The 17077-nt window shown below is 36.8% G+C and overlaps 1 protein-coding gene across 1 annotated transcript in view; it reads right to left on the bottom strand.

Annotated features, from left to right (window-relative positions):
* The window catches only part of ANOS1 (anosmin 1), a 140844-nt gene that overhangs the window by 33306 nt on the left and 90461 nt on the right, over positions 1 to 17077 (bottom strand). Inside the window, exons 6-8 of the mRNA XM_051644185.1 lie at positions 16581 to 16710; positions 6152 to 6354; positions 3442 to 3589 (exon numbers count right to left, since the gene is read on the bottom strand). Coding sequence (XP_051500145.1) covers positions 3442 to 3589; positions 6152 to 6354; positions 16581 to 16710 — 481 coding nt within the window. The remainder of the gene's footprint in view (positions 1 to 3441; positions 3590 to 6151; positions 6355 to 16580; positions 16711 to 17077) is intronic.

The following is a 17077-nucleotide window of genomic DNA, read 5'->3' as shown; positions in this document are numbered from 1 at the left end:
GATCAAGACAGTCTTGCTGCACTTCCCAGAAGTGAAGCATACAAATACAGTGAGGCAATGTATTTCTGAGTGTGGGGAAATACAATGCCAGAGGGCAAGGGCCAAGGCTCACAGAGGTCTGTAGGACTAAATTACTTTAGTGGATTACGGACTACTCTCTATTCTGACAACAGGAACAGACACCTAAAAACCAGAGCTTAACTCCACAGAGAGAGCAGAGCAACTGACAGTGGGACTTCAGCAAAATTGGCATGTTGCTTCTGCAACTACTATCCAAAAGCTATAAAAGTCCCCAAATAAGGAGGGGGCATGAATGTCATGTCCTAGATAATAATTCAGGCAATTATTTTTTTTTATTTTTCATATTCCTCCATCAGCTTCTGAGTATTCTCAAAGGGACTTCAGGCAGAACTGACTCTGTACCCGACTTCAGTGAGATTCAGAAGATGAATTTGCATCTCCTTCAGGAGTGGTTTTAATGTTCATTTCTATTTAAGGTTTAATTTAACAGCTTTTGTTAAATGTCCAAAAAGATCCACATACACTTCTCAGCAGAGTGCTCTACCTACTAAAATGTGTGGTGTCAGTGGTTTAGTCTCAAAGAATCTTGAATCCTTTACTTCATGTCTTTAACAGAAAGGATGCTCAGATTTGACTATAAACTTATTATTCAAGTATTCTACTGTAAAAAAAAATCCATGTTTTAGGTCTTGCAGGCACTGATTTGCAGCTAAAAAGAAAATACTGCTCATTAATTAAACAGATGTTCATAACTTGAAAATAACAATCAAATACTTCAAGTCTATGAGAAAACAAAAATATTGCTCCTAATAGAGTATTGCTCTGGTTTAAAAAACAATATACAAATTAATGAACATTTAGTCTAAAAATTCACCACAATAAAGTGAAATAAAACACAAGGCATTAGAAAATCTATACTTATTATACATTAGTAGATAGAAGACTTTCAGAGAAACTAATAAAGGACTGTTTTCTGAAGTAAAACAATCAAGGAGAGGGCAGATTATCCAAGCAAAATTGTGAAAGGAATTTAAATCTATCTGTCATGGGGAGTGGGCAGAAAATGAAACCACCAAAGTCACACGTGAAGTATAGGATAAATTAACTATTTGTTAGAAGATTTGTAAGTAGTAAATCAGATGTTATCTGCATCTGATTCTGAAAAACATAGTGCTTTAGAGATGGAAAATTGAAACAAAAATCTTCCTCTCCCAACACAAACCCATTGGTGATACAGACAATGAGAGGCAGACCATTAGTGAGACCACAGAGAGCTGACACATTACTACCAGCAAAAGGGTTTCTCACACTAGGTGCAGAATGGTATCAAAGCAAACACATCCAATGAAGTCCAATCTCAATTACTCAGCTTCAGTTTGGAGAGGTTTTGTTATTCAGAAAGTCTTTATTTACTGTAATGTTTAAAGACCATAATTATGTGACCTAATGTCAGGATTAGCAATAAAGCCTAACAAACATCAGTTGATTATCTCTGCCCACAGAGGGGAAAGTTGAAGAAGCTATTATCATGGGAAAATGAGAGAAAGAAATTCAACAACTTGCCCAATGTCACTTTGGCTAGGTGTGTATAATGGCATCTAAATTTTGTCCCAGTTAGCAGGGCACAGCTCAGCCTCAGGTAAAATCGAGGCACCAGCCTCCTCCTGTGACTTATATAAAGTAAATTCAGTTACATGTTCTTTCTCAGAGCTGTGACATAACATAATCTGGTGAAATGCCAGTCAAGATGACTGAACTGAAAATTAAACACCTCAAAGTCTAGCACTGAGATCCAGAACTTCACAGAAGCTTGTAATCAGAAGAGACAAGAAAACCAGGGTGTGTATGTGTGTTTAAAAAAAAAAAAAGAAAAAATATGAAAAAAAGTTAGGAAAATATTCAGCAAAAAACAACATCCAATGATACGCTTCTAGCTGAGCTCAGCAGCTTAGTGTACTGGAACTGAACACCCAGTTCCCAGTATATTTTTTCTTCTATACATCTCCTGTCTACATATAGAAAAAAAAGGAGAACTAAATGTGGTAACTCAAAGAAGCTTTTGATAACGTGCACAATCCTGCAACCAGGTCCCTTTTATAGGGGATGACAGAAAGCACAAGTACAATCCTTGGACAGCAAGTATGGAAAGGGCAGAACTCTTATATTCACTTGGATGTAACCCAAACTTGTCTCACGTACACACTGTGGAGATTCAAGGTCATATTCTGGTATAAATTTCAAGCAAAGACTCAGTGTATTGAAGAGTTGAAAACTTGGCCCTCTGCTGTCTCTTCAGACAGACCAAAATATAGTAAAAATGAGTTTAATATGGAAAAAAGAATGATCTTTAGGTCTATTTTGTTTACTTGGTACATTAACATAGGAAGCAACTGTAGGTATAAAGGTCTGTTATAGTTAATAACTACTTTAAAATATTTTATGTACATACAAACTCAATATGCTTGCAGAAGGGTCCAGCAATAATGGCAATTGAATAGTTAGGATGAAAGTAATTACAGTTATGTTATGAAATGATAACAAGTAAAGTTTTAACTTTGAATGCTCTTTAAAAAAAAAAAAAAGTAAATGGATGGAAAATTAAATGTAAAACAATATACTTAAAATCATACTCTTTAATACTGTATTATTAGAATTTTGCTGTATTGATTAATCAGAGACACATCAGCAGTTGGGGAAGAAACCTGGTATTGTATTGTAATTATACAAATAGCATTTACCTAAGACTAAGAATCATGGTTTACCTTCAGATTCTGATATGATCTTCAGTTGTATTACTTAGCATGTGAGGCTTTAAGACCTTAACAAGAAATAACCTGACATCTAAAGACCTCAAGATTCTACTTTGAATGTAGGTCCTATGTGTGCAACAATTTATTGAGAATTCATCACTTGTCAGGCATAAACTTTTTAAACTCCCTAACAGAAGAGTGGATGTTTCATATCACTTCATAGTAGGTACATATTTGGGTGGCCAGGAATCTGAATGAATTGCTACTCAAAACAGTCAGGAATTTGAAAAGCTATGCAAGCTAAAACTGTCTAGCTAAGACAAAGACAGAGAAATAGTTTTATTCCAGCTACTGACAAATATAGTAAGTATTCGTAACTGCATTGCACTTAAAAATATTAGCATTTAAATGCTTCCATTTTCATTGCATTTGTTCATTTCAGGTGAGAAGTGTCTACATTAAAGGATTAGGGAAAATCTGTCACCAATTTTTAGGTACGAAGTTTAACATTAAAAGGTCATTCAATTCAGCTGAGATAGGATCACTATGATACAAACCAGAAAGCTTTAAGAAAATTATCTTTTTCAACTTGAGAAATCATTATATAAAACATTCACATTCCAGATAAAGACGAGATAAAGTATTCAGGTGTTTGAATACAATTACTCACTATTATTCCTGATGTCCTGAGTTGTACTAAAATGGAGAGAAACCTTAGCACTTTTTAGGCGTATCTGACCCCAACGTGTTACTGCCTGCAGTTCTACATTGTAGTTGCTGTTGGGTTGGAGGCCCTCCAGAACCACATAATTTTGGGCCTATAACAGAGAAGAATAAATACACAAAGTAGTTATAGTACTGCAGAAACATAGGCCCTTATTAAAAGCAGGCCTGTTATCTTGGGCACAGTACTCTCTTGAAACTAGAAAACTCATGTATAAATACCAACAGAGCAAAATGACATTTCTTTAAAATATATATTTTATTGGACTCTATTTTGCAATGTCATTTAAAAAATACTAGCTTTCTTGATGTTTACATAATTTTGGCAATTACTTGGGAAATACAGACACCTATTGGTTAGGTAAAAACTAGAGTTTCTTTACATATAACACATCTTTTCTTATTTCAAAATTATTTTAGCTAAAGAAATTTAAAATATTTTTTCCCAAAACTTTTTCTAGAGTCAGTCATTCTGAAGACAGTCAAAATAAAATATTCAGTAAATTTGTCAATATTTTCTATTTGTTGCAACTGTTGAAAAAAACCAAACCAAACACCAAAATTCACCAAACCCCCCCACAGATGCCTCAACCAAAAATACTTTCTCATTGGTAAGAACACTTTTCTGCTATAGAATGGAAAACAGAAAGGAAAAAATACAGTTTCCATTGTCATGGAAGTGTCTCAAATGGGAAACCACCAGAGCAGGATTATCATTCTTCAGTCAATAATCCATCAATGATGGCAAGTCTCATTATATTGCAAAGAAGATCCAAGGCTCCTCAGGAGTCTTACATATCTAAAATTTTAAAAGTCTAGTTATGAAAATGCCTTTCCAGCTCTTATCTCAGACATAAGACATTACTCCATGTTTTCATTAGAACACTTTGTGGCTCTAAAGTTTGACAGTCGGTCCGGAGTGAAAAAGATAACCACATACTGCCATACTTAACACTTCATGGACTGTCAAAAACATTTCACATCAATTACCTTTACTTGCTTTGTGCTGAGATATTTTAGATTTCAAATTTTAAACAGAAGTGTTGCTGTAATATTCAAAGGCCATTGATTAGCAACTGCCTCAGGAGTGTCCTGTGGGGGAAGTGAATCCCACTGGCACTGCTGTACATTTTCCTGTCATGCTACAGAAGAAAAAGTACAGCGAGTTAGGAGTAACATGAAAGATGTTCTAAGAGCCTGCCTTTTCTCTAAAATATGCCTCAGCTTTTCTGGATTTCCCTATATTCACAGTCAGAACTTGGTCCCAATTACTGCCATGTTGTCTGTTGGATCTGTTTTAACACATTCACACATAGGATGTAGCCTAGGCCAAGGGCCAGCACAATATTAAGGACCCAGCTCAATTTTAAAATTCTCTGGATTTTGTGATTTAACAAACAGCTTGTGGAGAGAAATCTCCCTGTTTCTTTAGGCTGTAGCCTCTGCCATGAAGATTTCTATCCACGGCAGCTTTCCTGAGAAACACAAACTTTTCTACCTAGCACAGTCCAATTCTAATTCTATCTTGCCAAAGTGATATTTTAAAGGTACATGAAAGAACTTTCTTTTCTATGCAGATTAACTATTAAAAAAGAAAAAAAGTATTTAACTGAATTAGAAGCAAAGAACCAAGATATCTCAGCCCTGAAATTACTCCATACTGTCTACACTTGTGGTGAAATTTCATGCCTGCCCAGCACAGAGCTGGTGGTGGTTCTGCAGCCTCCAGACCCTGATCACCCAGTTCCCATGAGAAGGCATGGGTCCAGTATACTCCCATGGTGGCACTTCTGCTGTGGCACTTCTGCTGTGTCCCATCTGCTGTAGATGAACCCAACCTTCACTGCCTTTATTTGTCTCATGGTGTGGTGACAGAGGGACAGACAGGGAAGAAGAACCCTGCAGCTGTCATACATCACAGTGCACATGGGCAAGCAGAGCCAAAACAGTGTTAACATGTGACATGTTGACACGGGACCAAATTCTCACAACACATTTATCAACAGCACTGAAAATTAAGTTCATCTTTTTATCTGTATTTGATTTCTATTGCTGCTAATTACTTTAAAATAGTATGCAACATGCTTAAGGATTTCACATCAGATAGTTTTCTAGTAAAGCAGTATTTGATACACCATTCAAGAAACTCATAGGAACTTGGTGCTATGGAAACACATCAGATCTTTGGTACAGCAGCTTATTTAAAGAGTTTTGATTTTGTTTTTTCCTTGGACCTATATCAACTATTTAATGGTTATTTTATATGACAGCATCACAAATTTTATTTGCATAGTGAAAGAACAATGTGAGAGATGATATTAGGCTTTTTAAATGAAACAAGCACTGTATTTTTAAGAAGCACTAATAAAATAAGCCTGAATTTAAGAGGACAAAAAGCATTTCATTTTCTGTTCATCCCTCCTGCAAAATCTTATAGTATTTATCTGCATTTTAAGGCAGACCTCTACTTCTCTCCTTGAGTTCAGTGAAAGATGAGATTGAGAGATCAAAATTTAGGATTTGTGATATTAAAAATTAAGACCATTAAGTTACTAGCTGCTGAAGTAATTGCAATTCATCACATATTTTATACTTATGCTTTATTTTGTGCCAGAAATAAGCCATATTTTTGTCTCATTTATTATTTTATTTCTCACCCCATCAGTAATCTTCCTTCTCTTTTTTTTAGCTGGGATTACATATTTGCTGTATGTCCAGCTCCAGAAGACTTTGTAGTGGTGCACTGGGATATCAGGCTCTTCTGGAAGGTCCCAAGTAATCACTACATTTACAGTCCCATCGTTGCTTGCACTGATATTGGCAATTTTGATATTAGATGGAGCTGGTGGTGCAGATGGATCTGGGAATTAAAACAAAAAGATTGCACAGTAATCATCTTCAATAAAGTAAAGTTCATCTTCCTCTTACATAGTTACCAGGTGCAAACAAGCTTGTTTAAACACTCTCAATACACTGAAGAAAACTCAGGCAAAAATGTCTAATAAGTGACATGGCTTCTTCTAAATTCTAGAAATTCAAGCTCTACTGAAACAAAAAATTCAGGTTGGCATCTAGTATTGTCATTCTTTGTTCTTGATAGTTCACAAATATTATGAAGCTTTATCAAAATGCGCTAGACTGTCAGTGTTACCAGACAATTCTTAGATGATAAAATTTTGTTTTCACATATTGAAGCTTTCTTCAAAATTCTAGTAGTGATATCTACTACAGTAGGACATAAATGCTTCCTTCTAATAAATGTAATAAATATAATAAAGATATAATGGTATATTATGATGTCATAGAAGTATGCAAGTTTTTTTAGAACAACAAAATGGAATTAACTGCCCCTCTGATTTATATCCCTATTCTGGTTTCATTTCTGGCTAATATCAACTGCAATATTATTCCTTCAGTTGTCTTTGTGCTCAATATAGAGTCAAGGACACTTGACAGTCAGAGGTTCCAACACTGAACCTTTTCCAACATTGAATGCTACATCCTCCTTGCGGACGTACTATGTAATATCTTTGTCCTGAGTAATGTGAATCAAAGGAAAATCTGCAACTGAGCTTTTGAAAGGCCAATTTACTGTTATTGCCTCCTACTTTTTAGTCCTGATTTTTAACTCTTATTTTTTTTAAATGCCTGAGGTGATCAACAACAAAAAAGTAACAGTGTGACTCAAAAAAAAAAAAATTAAAAGTGTATCAGGCAGAATAAAGGAAACTCATAGTAATTAAGGCACATGGTGAACCTGTAGCCAAAAGAAACCAACCTGATAAAAAAAAAAAAATCCGTATGACTTTTTAGCTAAATGAGCCAGCACTTATTTGCAAGAAATAAAACTGGAGGTGTGCAGAGGGGACACCAGGCACTCATTTACTGCATGGTTCACCTGCATCTTTTTATAATGGTAAATGAGCTGTTAAATAAACTTTCCAGGCATACTAAGTTCATCAGATAATCCCTATGACAAATGCTCTCACTGAAAAACTCCATCATTTAGTTCATGCAAACTGACACATTGAGAATTAATAAAGACAGCATTTCCTTTTTAAAGATCAGCAGATGTGAAATAATGGTTTATTCCTGTTATTTAACAGAACTATTGATTAAATAACAATGAATGCTCCTGTTTCCTTAGACATGCATGGCCACAAAAGTCACAAAGCATACTTGAGTTTAAGAATTCTTGAAATTTAACTTTATTTTCAAAATAATTTAAAAATCTTTATTTCTTCTCAATTGTTTTTTTTAATCAGCTTTAAAGCCAGCTCCCTTTATTTTTTTCCAGCTTTGGAGAAGCTCTTACACTTATTTCCTTACCTGTGAACTAGCCAATAACACCATCTTAAAGTATACAAAGCTATTTATGTTGGAGGGGATATATTTAAGAGATTAATTTATTTAAATTGTTTGTACTGTTCCTTAACACAACTTTTAATTTACTTTTATTGTTCAGTATAATAAGCAGATAATTTTATTAAAATTCTATGTGGGTACAATTAATATAAAAAGTAATTATTCATAATTCATCAATCAAAATTCTTTATTAAGTATTAATCTTCACTGATTTAAAATGTTATGTGTTTGTTATGGTATATGACAATGTACTATGGCAATAAAACATTTATAACCTGAAGTGCAACATGATCATATTACTGTAGGTGAATTATTCAGGTTACCTCCCAGAAGTACTATGCATCATGTATTATGTATACATAACATATGGGATAGAAATAAAGTGTTTCAGAGAATATGCAGTCACAAATAACGAGCAAAAAGAATTCTAATCATAAATCATGTTTGTCTTCATCCACATCTATAGAAGACTCTGAGAGACATTAAAAAAACCATCTGAAAGTTAAATGAAATAGCTCTCCTGTACAAAGTGTATTCCATGATTAAAAATAATTTGAAGTTCTATTCACCAGTTTCTCCTAGGTCCACAAATGAATGACCAAATGTATGTTATTCCTTTTCATATATTTCCATAAATATGCAAAATAGTGTGTAATTTTCCAGGTATAAAGTTAGCAATGGACCAGAATGGAGCTTTTATATGTCTCAGGATCACAGGAGCTTATTTTTTTAAGGTAACTTCAAATATTCCTGTATTTCCCAGTAACGTAAGCAACAAAAGAAAACAGTAAGGAAGGACTATGTGCATACTGAAACCTATAGAACATTTCTTCTGACTTCTATAGCAGCAGCATTTCACTCCATACTTTTTATAATTGCAGTTTCTTGAAAACATTGTAAGTTGCACTAGAAACAGTCCAGCCTGCAGACAAAATGTTGATCCATATTTAAAAGGAGATGCAGTAGTATTTCTCCTTTGCTATGGGAAAATGTAAACCATGTATTAAAAATCATTAGGTAATTACAGATTAGGAAAGAAAGATCATCTCCTTAAAAAGAATACACATGTGGAATAATACAGAGATGGCAGAAACATTTTCCTGGGTGCTCCTTTTCTTCAAAGTCTCTCTTTTGCAACCTTTGCAAATGTCATCCACAAAAATACCTTTAAACAGGAGGCAGAGTGGTGGTGGTAGCAGCAGAAGACAGAAAGGAAGGAGTTCTGCAGTTGACATGCAAAGGCAAGACATTTTAAAGTGTCACATTTCTTAGAGTAACTTTTTTAAAACTAGTAGACTAAGCTAGTCTAAGAACGAAAAATATAAGAAAATAATAAACTAGAAGGATGTAAGATGTCAAAGATGAACAAAACTTAATCCATCAATATTTTGCATGTAATCATCTGAAAAAAAAACCTGTCTGATTGTAGAGACAAAACGATAGAACATTTCTTGGAGTTGAGGTGCATTACCTGAAATATGAAGCCACTTAGCATTTTATACCTGCTGAAGATCTATTCCATATTAAGCATTTCAATACCACTATATAATTTATTCATCTATTCCTATATATTTCTGTGACACTTATCACTATTACAACTGTCAGAACTATCATTTTGCAAGCCAAAACCCCAAGAATATTAATCTCCTTCATTTGACAGGATTGAGTTTCCCCAGCAAAACAAAGAAGGAATAGCAGCATGGCAAGATATTGCAATCTTTACTCTTATCAGGAAAAAACACAAACAACCCAAACCTCACCCTGAAAAAACTGAAGCAACAAACCACCTCACCCCCAAAAAAACCCCACACTTCTCCAAATCCCCCTTCTCAAAAAAACTGAACTCCCCAAAAAATAAAAAATAGACAAGACTATTAAGTATAAAAGTATGTTCTTCCACAATACATGCCTGACAATTACCTGATAACAGATTAGCTGGATTTTTTTCTGATTTTTTTAAGCCTTCACCATTGCATTATCACATGGAAAACTCAGGTTTCTACAAGGTGCTCTGTAATGCTTATGGTTATGCAGACATTAAAAGCAGTTCACAACTCATGCTGAAACGGTTCAAAGTCTAATAACTGGTACTGGATTATAAAGCTTATATACAAAAGGTGTTTGTTAACCTAAATATGAAGTTAAAGTGGCATTCTGCTTACCATTTAGCTAATAGCCATTCTGCTATTTCTCTTCATATATCTGTGATCCCATTGACTTGACTGTCCACATGTATAATTCAGATACATGAACATTAAATTACTGGAATGGAAACTGCTGCCAGTTTTTCAAAAGTAAAGTTCTGAAATATGATATACTTCAATATATCTGAATGTTACATCAAATTCTTTGGTTTCCAGAGTGATGCTAGTTGCTGCTTTTCCATTGCAGCTTATACTACAACTCAAATAAAATAAAACTCCTTATATATATACTAGAATTTGGCACAGACAGCTGTCCTCAAATCTGAAAAAATTCTGGTCTCAGCAGCCTGACAAGTAAATCGCTTCTCTCTGCTAGAAATTATAACTTCATTAGGTCAAGGCTGAAGCTGCTGTTCCAGCACATGGAGTAAGTACTGCATTTGTCTGGATTGTATCTGGCTTGAGTACACCCAAAGGACTTAAATTCTTGTGTCTTGATGGTTACTCAGCCATCGCAAGCAAAACTCTGTCTCTAGTCCCCAAAAGGGAGGATTCCTTGCTGCAAATGAAAAAAAAAAAACAAAACCCTCAAATCATCACCATTTAAAAAGGCACATTTTCCCACATTCATATTTGTAAACATAGTGATAGACAAATTTATATTTCGCAAAATTCTTCCGATCAATAAGATCTGGAAGCACTTTGCAACCTTAACAAAACAGTATGGGCAAGGAATACACAAGAATCACATCCCACCCCACTGCAGTGCATCCACTTGGGCTTTAAATGTGACAACTGTAATGAAAGCAGTAAATGACTTGGAATATGTTATTTGGAATAATGTCAGAGAAAAAAATAATGACATTGGAACTGGAATTTTCATTCTGAGCTGTAAAAGTGATAGCAAGTTTGACTCTAATTTAGACCTCCTTTATAGAGCTTTTTTTTTCTGACTTAAAATGGATCTCCCATTGCTATCTTTTAAGCATTAGTCCTTCCAACTCAAAAAATCTGCTGAAGCTGCTCTACAGACAAGTTTCCAACCATTAAACAGTTCCAAGGCATAAGCGGGAGGACTGGCTTTGCCCAATGGAAATGGCACACATAAACCAGCTGTGCAACAGTATAAAAAAATCATTAGTCCCAAAGGAGTGACAGAAAGAATTTTATTGCCGGGAGTGGGTGTCTGTTCTGGTTTTACTAACACTTAGTAATGTATGCATGAAATCACATCCAGCATGGGACTCGTGTGCTGTGAAAACAATGTTGTCTGCTTCCTTCTGCTTGACAATTTATCCTGTGTATGCTAGCAACAGCTTTCATGTGGAAGATAAAAACCTTTAGCAGAGGTAAAAGGATTGGATGGTTTGGGCTCATTGTGTTGATCTTATAGCCTCTTTTTGTCTTGGAAAAATAGCACCGTACCTAACTACAGGCCAGCAAGATCATGTATTATAAGGAAACGCCTAACACTGATCCCTCTAGTTGACTGCTGTCTCTGTTACTAAGAGTTCGTTCTCATCACGAATCATAAAAATCTAGGGAAAAAAAAAAAAAAGCCTAAAACTCTTACCCAAATGCAAAAAATTAAAAGTTGTATGACTAGTGCTGAGCACCTTCTGACCAGTTGGGTTAGGTTATCTGGTGCCAACTTAGTGGATAAAATAACAGGAAGATTTTCATCCAAGGAGACTCATGGATTGCAGGAACAGTTCTCTCCTGCTTCCAGAGAAAATGAAGCAGCTTGGAGAGAGCCAGTCAAAAATCTGAAGAGAAAGAAAGATATTTATAACTTTGGGGATCAAAAGTGTTCTGTTAGGTATTTTGCTAGCTTTATTTATTGCTGTTATTGCAAATTGCTGCCACTCAGTTGAAGATGAAAAAAGAAAACACATACAATTTAAAAACCCTGAACACTGCCAAACAGCAGAAAGTTTTGATCAATTTTACCTGACAATATCAATCTGAAAATCCATGTGCAGAGTCCTACTTCTAGGAAAGAATCCACTCTCCTAGGTGCAGTATTCACTTCATCTTCTAGCCCCAGTGCTCTGAACACACAGGCATAGTCTAATATGTTTTTTGAAATGCTGGAATTGTACTCTGGCAAAATGAAGCATCACTAGACTCCCTGTGCAGGGCCATGCCAGACAAGCATAGGCAAACGCTTAATTTCCTTTATATATATATATAAAAAAAAATAAACAGCATAAAAAAAGGTCTCTCCACTTAAGCTCTGAATATTTCATAAATCATCTCAACTAAGTCATTTGGATTATTTATTATTTACAGATTAATGCCATTAATGAACACATGAGGCAGTGTAAAACAGCTAATGAACCTTCACCTCAAATGTTTGCAGTATAAGCCCATCAAAAGCTGCAGCAGATAGAACCTCAAAACACAACTAAATAAAGAATAGCAAGCTGGAATGGTTGATGAAATACTCTTGTTTTCCTATTTTTTACTTTTTCATGACTGGGAAATTAAACAAATTTGGATAAAAAAGGAATGTTATTTGGTGATAGAAAAGTTAATGGAAATTACATACCTCAGAAGACTTAACATTATTCTGAATAAAACAAAACCTTACTTTGCCATGTCTACTTGGAGATCACATTTTTTGCATTTGCAAAAAACACAAAGTAGTATAAAACAGTATTGTGGTAACCAGACAAAATTCTCTCTCCAAATAATTACAGCAGTAATGCCTTTGAATGCTCTTTTTAACAGCTTAAAATATTTAGTGACAGAGACTCTGTGGTGCCATACTCCTCACTAGATTCAGATTATATATCAAGTTTGTTCTCCTTTAAAGAAGAAAACAAACCCAAATAATTTGCTATTCATTATAACTTATGAGCAATTGGTAAAAGTTCAGCATCTTGTGTGAGAAACTGTCTTAGGAATTGCTGTCCTGTTTCCTGATCAAAGGGTTTCCTTTTGAAGGAAATTCTGTTGAGTCTGATGGAGATATAAATCTTCTCCTGGACTTGGCACAAAGGGTGAATTGAAGCAGTATGAGAACTAATGTGACTTTCTGTCCACTCTTCACACAAACACAGCATACACAGTCAGCAACCTTCCAAAGGTGATGTGCCAAAGTCTGCTTTCCTTTTCCAAATTGGAGGTTAAATGTGTCTGTAGGAGCTCAGCAGGGGCCAGTAGATGCTGGCACTGAAAAATATAGGCACATCTAAGCAGCAGTTTCTGGCGTTTCTGCCAGGCAGGAGTCACCACTTCCCACTGAGCTCCAAAGTAGTAATTAAATGTCTCTATAACACTATAACAGTTACCCCTATGAGTGCCTACTCAGGACATGAAGGCTAAGAGATAACAATGAAAGCATCCCAGATTAGTTTCTGACAGTCACCACCTAGCAGCATCTTCATCTGTGTCACCTTCACTACCGCACGTTTCATCTGGCAAACATAGTATCTTTAGAATAAACACTGACAATATATCAAAGCCTCTAAAAGAGTCAGATGAGCTGCCAGATAAGGATGGTTTTGGCTACAAAGCTGATGGCTAACTGAACTCACAGAACCACAGAATGGTAGGAGTTGGAAAGAGACCTCTGGAGATCATCTAGTCCAACCTCCCTGCTACAGCAGGATCCTCTAGAGCAGATTACACGGGAACATGTCCTGGCGGTTTTTTAATGTCTCCAGAGATGGAGACTCCACAACCTCCCTGGGCAGTGCTGTTCCAGTGCTCTGTTGCCCTCAGTGTAAAGGAAGTATTTTCCTATACTTAGGTTAAACTTCCTGTGTACTAGTTTGTGGCCATTTCCCCTTGTTCTATCACTGGACACCACCGAGAAGAGTCTGGCCCCACCCTCCTGACACCTCTCCTTTAGATAGTGATAAGCATTGATGAGATCCCCCCTCAGCCTCCTTGTCCGTAAGCTAAACAGACCCAGATCCCTCAACCTTTCCTCATAGGGCAGATGCTCCAGTCCCTTAATCATCTTAGTGGCTCTGTGCTGGACTCTCTTCAGTAGTTCCTTCAGTAGTTTCTTGTCCTTCTTGAACTGGAGAGCCCAGAACTGGACACAGTACTCCAGGTGAGGCCTCAGCAGTGCAGAGCAGAGGGGAAGATCACCTCACTTGACCTGCTGGCCACACTCTTCTTAATGCACCCCAGCATGGCAGTGGCCCTCTTGGCTGCAAGGGCATATTGTTAGCTCATGGTCAGCCTGTTGTCCACTATGACTTCCAGGTCTTTTTCCCCAGAGCTGCTTTACAGCAGGTCAGCCCCTAACTGGTACTGGTACATGGGGTTATTCTTCCCCAGATGTAGTACTCTACAATTGCTCTTGTTGAACTTCATTAGGTTTCTCCCCGCACAGCTCTCTAACTCCTTGCAGTTTGTGTGGCAATTCATGGCTCTCTGCCAAGGGCTGGAGTTAGATTTGAAAATTGTTGTTTTGATGGTTATAGAAGCCTTTTGAAAAACACTGGCTACATGCTTTCTGCTATTATTGAGATCCCAATATTTTTATTAGATGAGAGCAAGCAGAGGTACTACTGGCTCCTGTTATCCTTGTCACAAAGTCCTAGAAGTGCTCCCCACCTCCATCAGACAGCCATGAGCAGCACTAGAGAGAAAGTGCTTCAGGAGTAGCTGCAGAAACCACAGAAAAAGAGGACTCTGGTATCTAACATCTAATCATTTCAAAACCACATGCTCCTGAAACACAAATCACTGCCAGCTGAGAGGCTACTCAGAAGAAATATTCCTAATGTGCTGCTTCTGCTCTTATGCTGCTCTCCAAAACCTCACTTTTGGCTGGGGTCAGATACCGGGCTAAAGAGACTTTGAGTATGACTTATCATGGATGTTCTCATATTCATTACCAATGCAGGTATTTTGAACAATATACTCCTGTGGCTAGTACATTCAGTAGGAGATAAATTTTTTGAAAATAATACATATCCTGCCTGAAAATGTCACAAGCAAACCAAAATCTCAGTAATATCACCATTTACCTTTATGCAATTGCAATTGCAGTGGTTCCAAGCGGAATAGTTAGGAAATCTTTACAAACTCAGTAAAACAACTGACAATGATCTGAGTTTAGAAGAAAGCTGGTGCCAGATTCAGTAACATAGTGTTGCATCTGCTAAAGTGCTTCATAAGAAGCAAAGCAAAGAGAAAGCTACAGCTGTCTCAGAGTAAGCTTAACACAGCTTGAAGGATCTGTGTTTTTGATGTAACAGAAATTATATGCTAGTGAAGTATAATACATTCTTAAAATAATACGCTTCTACACTTGAAAAGGTTTGTGGTCACAGAAGTAATGAGATAGCTATGCCAGCCAACCTTCCCACCACAAGTATGACCACAGCAACAAAAATCATTGAGTCTAATGCATACTTATTCAGTAAGTAATTAAACCATCCATAGCTGCAAAATCACTTGCATGCCTCTCTAACTGCATCTACAACAAGATTTTTTCTAGGACTGACTATGGCCAAACTGCAAGCTAAAGCTATGATGGAAACCCATAGATGGCAACTGCCTGTATGGCAAGGTAGTTTTATCTGCAGGAAGAGGAGGAAATGTATTCCTCAAACTCTGTGTTATACCACTTTAGAGATTCTGTCACTACTAAAACAAAGACCATCTTTCTACTAGAAACTACCTCTATTAGTAGAGTGAAGAGTGATAGACCTCATTCTTTGGCACTAAAGTCAACTAGCACTGTCTGGCTATGCCCTCGTTATCAACCGCCTTTACGAGAGGGTGACCACATCCAGATCATCTGTCTGTCAGGAATAGTTTCTGGCTTGTGCTAACTCCCATACTATGTCTGAAAGTCATCCAGGAAAGTTTTGCTTTGCGTGGGTCAAAGGCACATCAGTGACAATGTCAGCAACTTCACAGGATGGAAGATCCATTTCCACCTCCACCATCCCCTGAGTACCATTTACTGGTACAGAAATAATTTTCAAAGTTGTTTTATTACCCAAACCCTTGCATAACCAGAAATGGCAAGAAAAATTCCTACAATACTTTGTGGATTGTCTGGCTTGCTTTTCTAACAAACAGAAGCAAACTACTTAGTTTTATACCCTTTTTATTCTTAAGACCTTAAGACTAGTGCTAGCTAGGGGAAAGTTATATTAAGAGAGTTCCATCAAAACAATGTTGCTAACATTATTCAGATACAGGCAACAAGCTATTTCAAGACTCTTCTAAACATATGGCAGCAACATATTTCTCATAACTAAAAAGAAAAATAAGAGAAACTTCTTGGAATAACACACTGAAACCCCAATTACTTCACATTTCATGATCAGGGTCATGCTGTTTGTTACCAACCATGCAGAAAATGTTTTAAAGGAGGTTTATTTTTTGAGACCCCTTAGTGATAAAACAATACTGGCATATTTTACCTTTAATTCCTTTGATGGCTTCAAACAGATCTCACACCATTTCTAAAGCCAGTGGCAAAACTACCCCAAATCCCACCTGTTAAAAACCATCTGCCACAAAAGTAGGCAGCTCAGATTGTGCTCCGTGGTGTGAGTGAGCAGAAGGTGAGCACCAGGCACAGCAAAGGAAAACTAACCTTTCGAGGATCGGAAGTGCTTGCTGGGTGCTGTGAAGCCTCTCGTCCCATGCACATTCACAGCTGCCACGCGGAACTGGTACCACCTGCTCGCTCGGATGTCAGGCAGCCGAATCCGCTCGTCCGTAGTCTGGTGGGGAAAAAGTCACGCTTACTTCATTTGTTCTGGCATGGCTAGCTGTGCTATCATCTCCCATGCAACACCGGTCAGTCAGATCAAAGGTAGGGGACACAGTTCTTTAACAGGGACCAGTGTGGGCAGGCTGCGTGCAACCCCCTCACATGACTCTGAGCATCATTCTGCACTGCAAAGCATTTACAGCTGTGAACACAATCATATAACCACCCAATTTTACAGTGCATTGCAGGTCTCTTCTGTAAAAAAAAAAAAAGTAACCTTTAGAAAATCAGTGAAGCGCTAAATTCACAAAATTAGTTTTCCAGTTATCACAACCTTAACCAGTCTATAGGCCCGAGCTCTTCAGGTATTGATGCTT

The sequence above is a fragment of the Apus apus genome, chromosome 1 (assembly GCF_020740795.1).
Source record: "Apus apus isolate bApuApu2 chromosome 1, bApuApu2.pri.cur, whole genome shotgun sequence".
Taxonomy (NCBI): domain Eukaryota; kingdom Metazoa; phylum Chordata; class Aves; order Apodiformes; family Apodidae; genus Apus; species Apus apus.
This window is presented reverse-complemented; position numbering and strand designations above follow the sequence as displayed.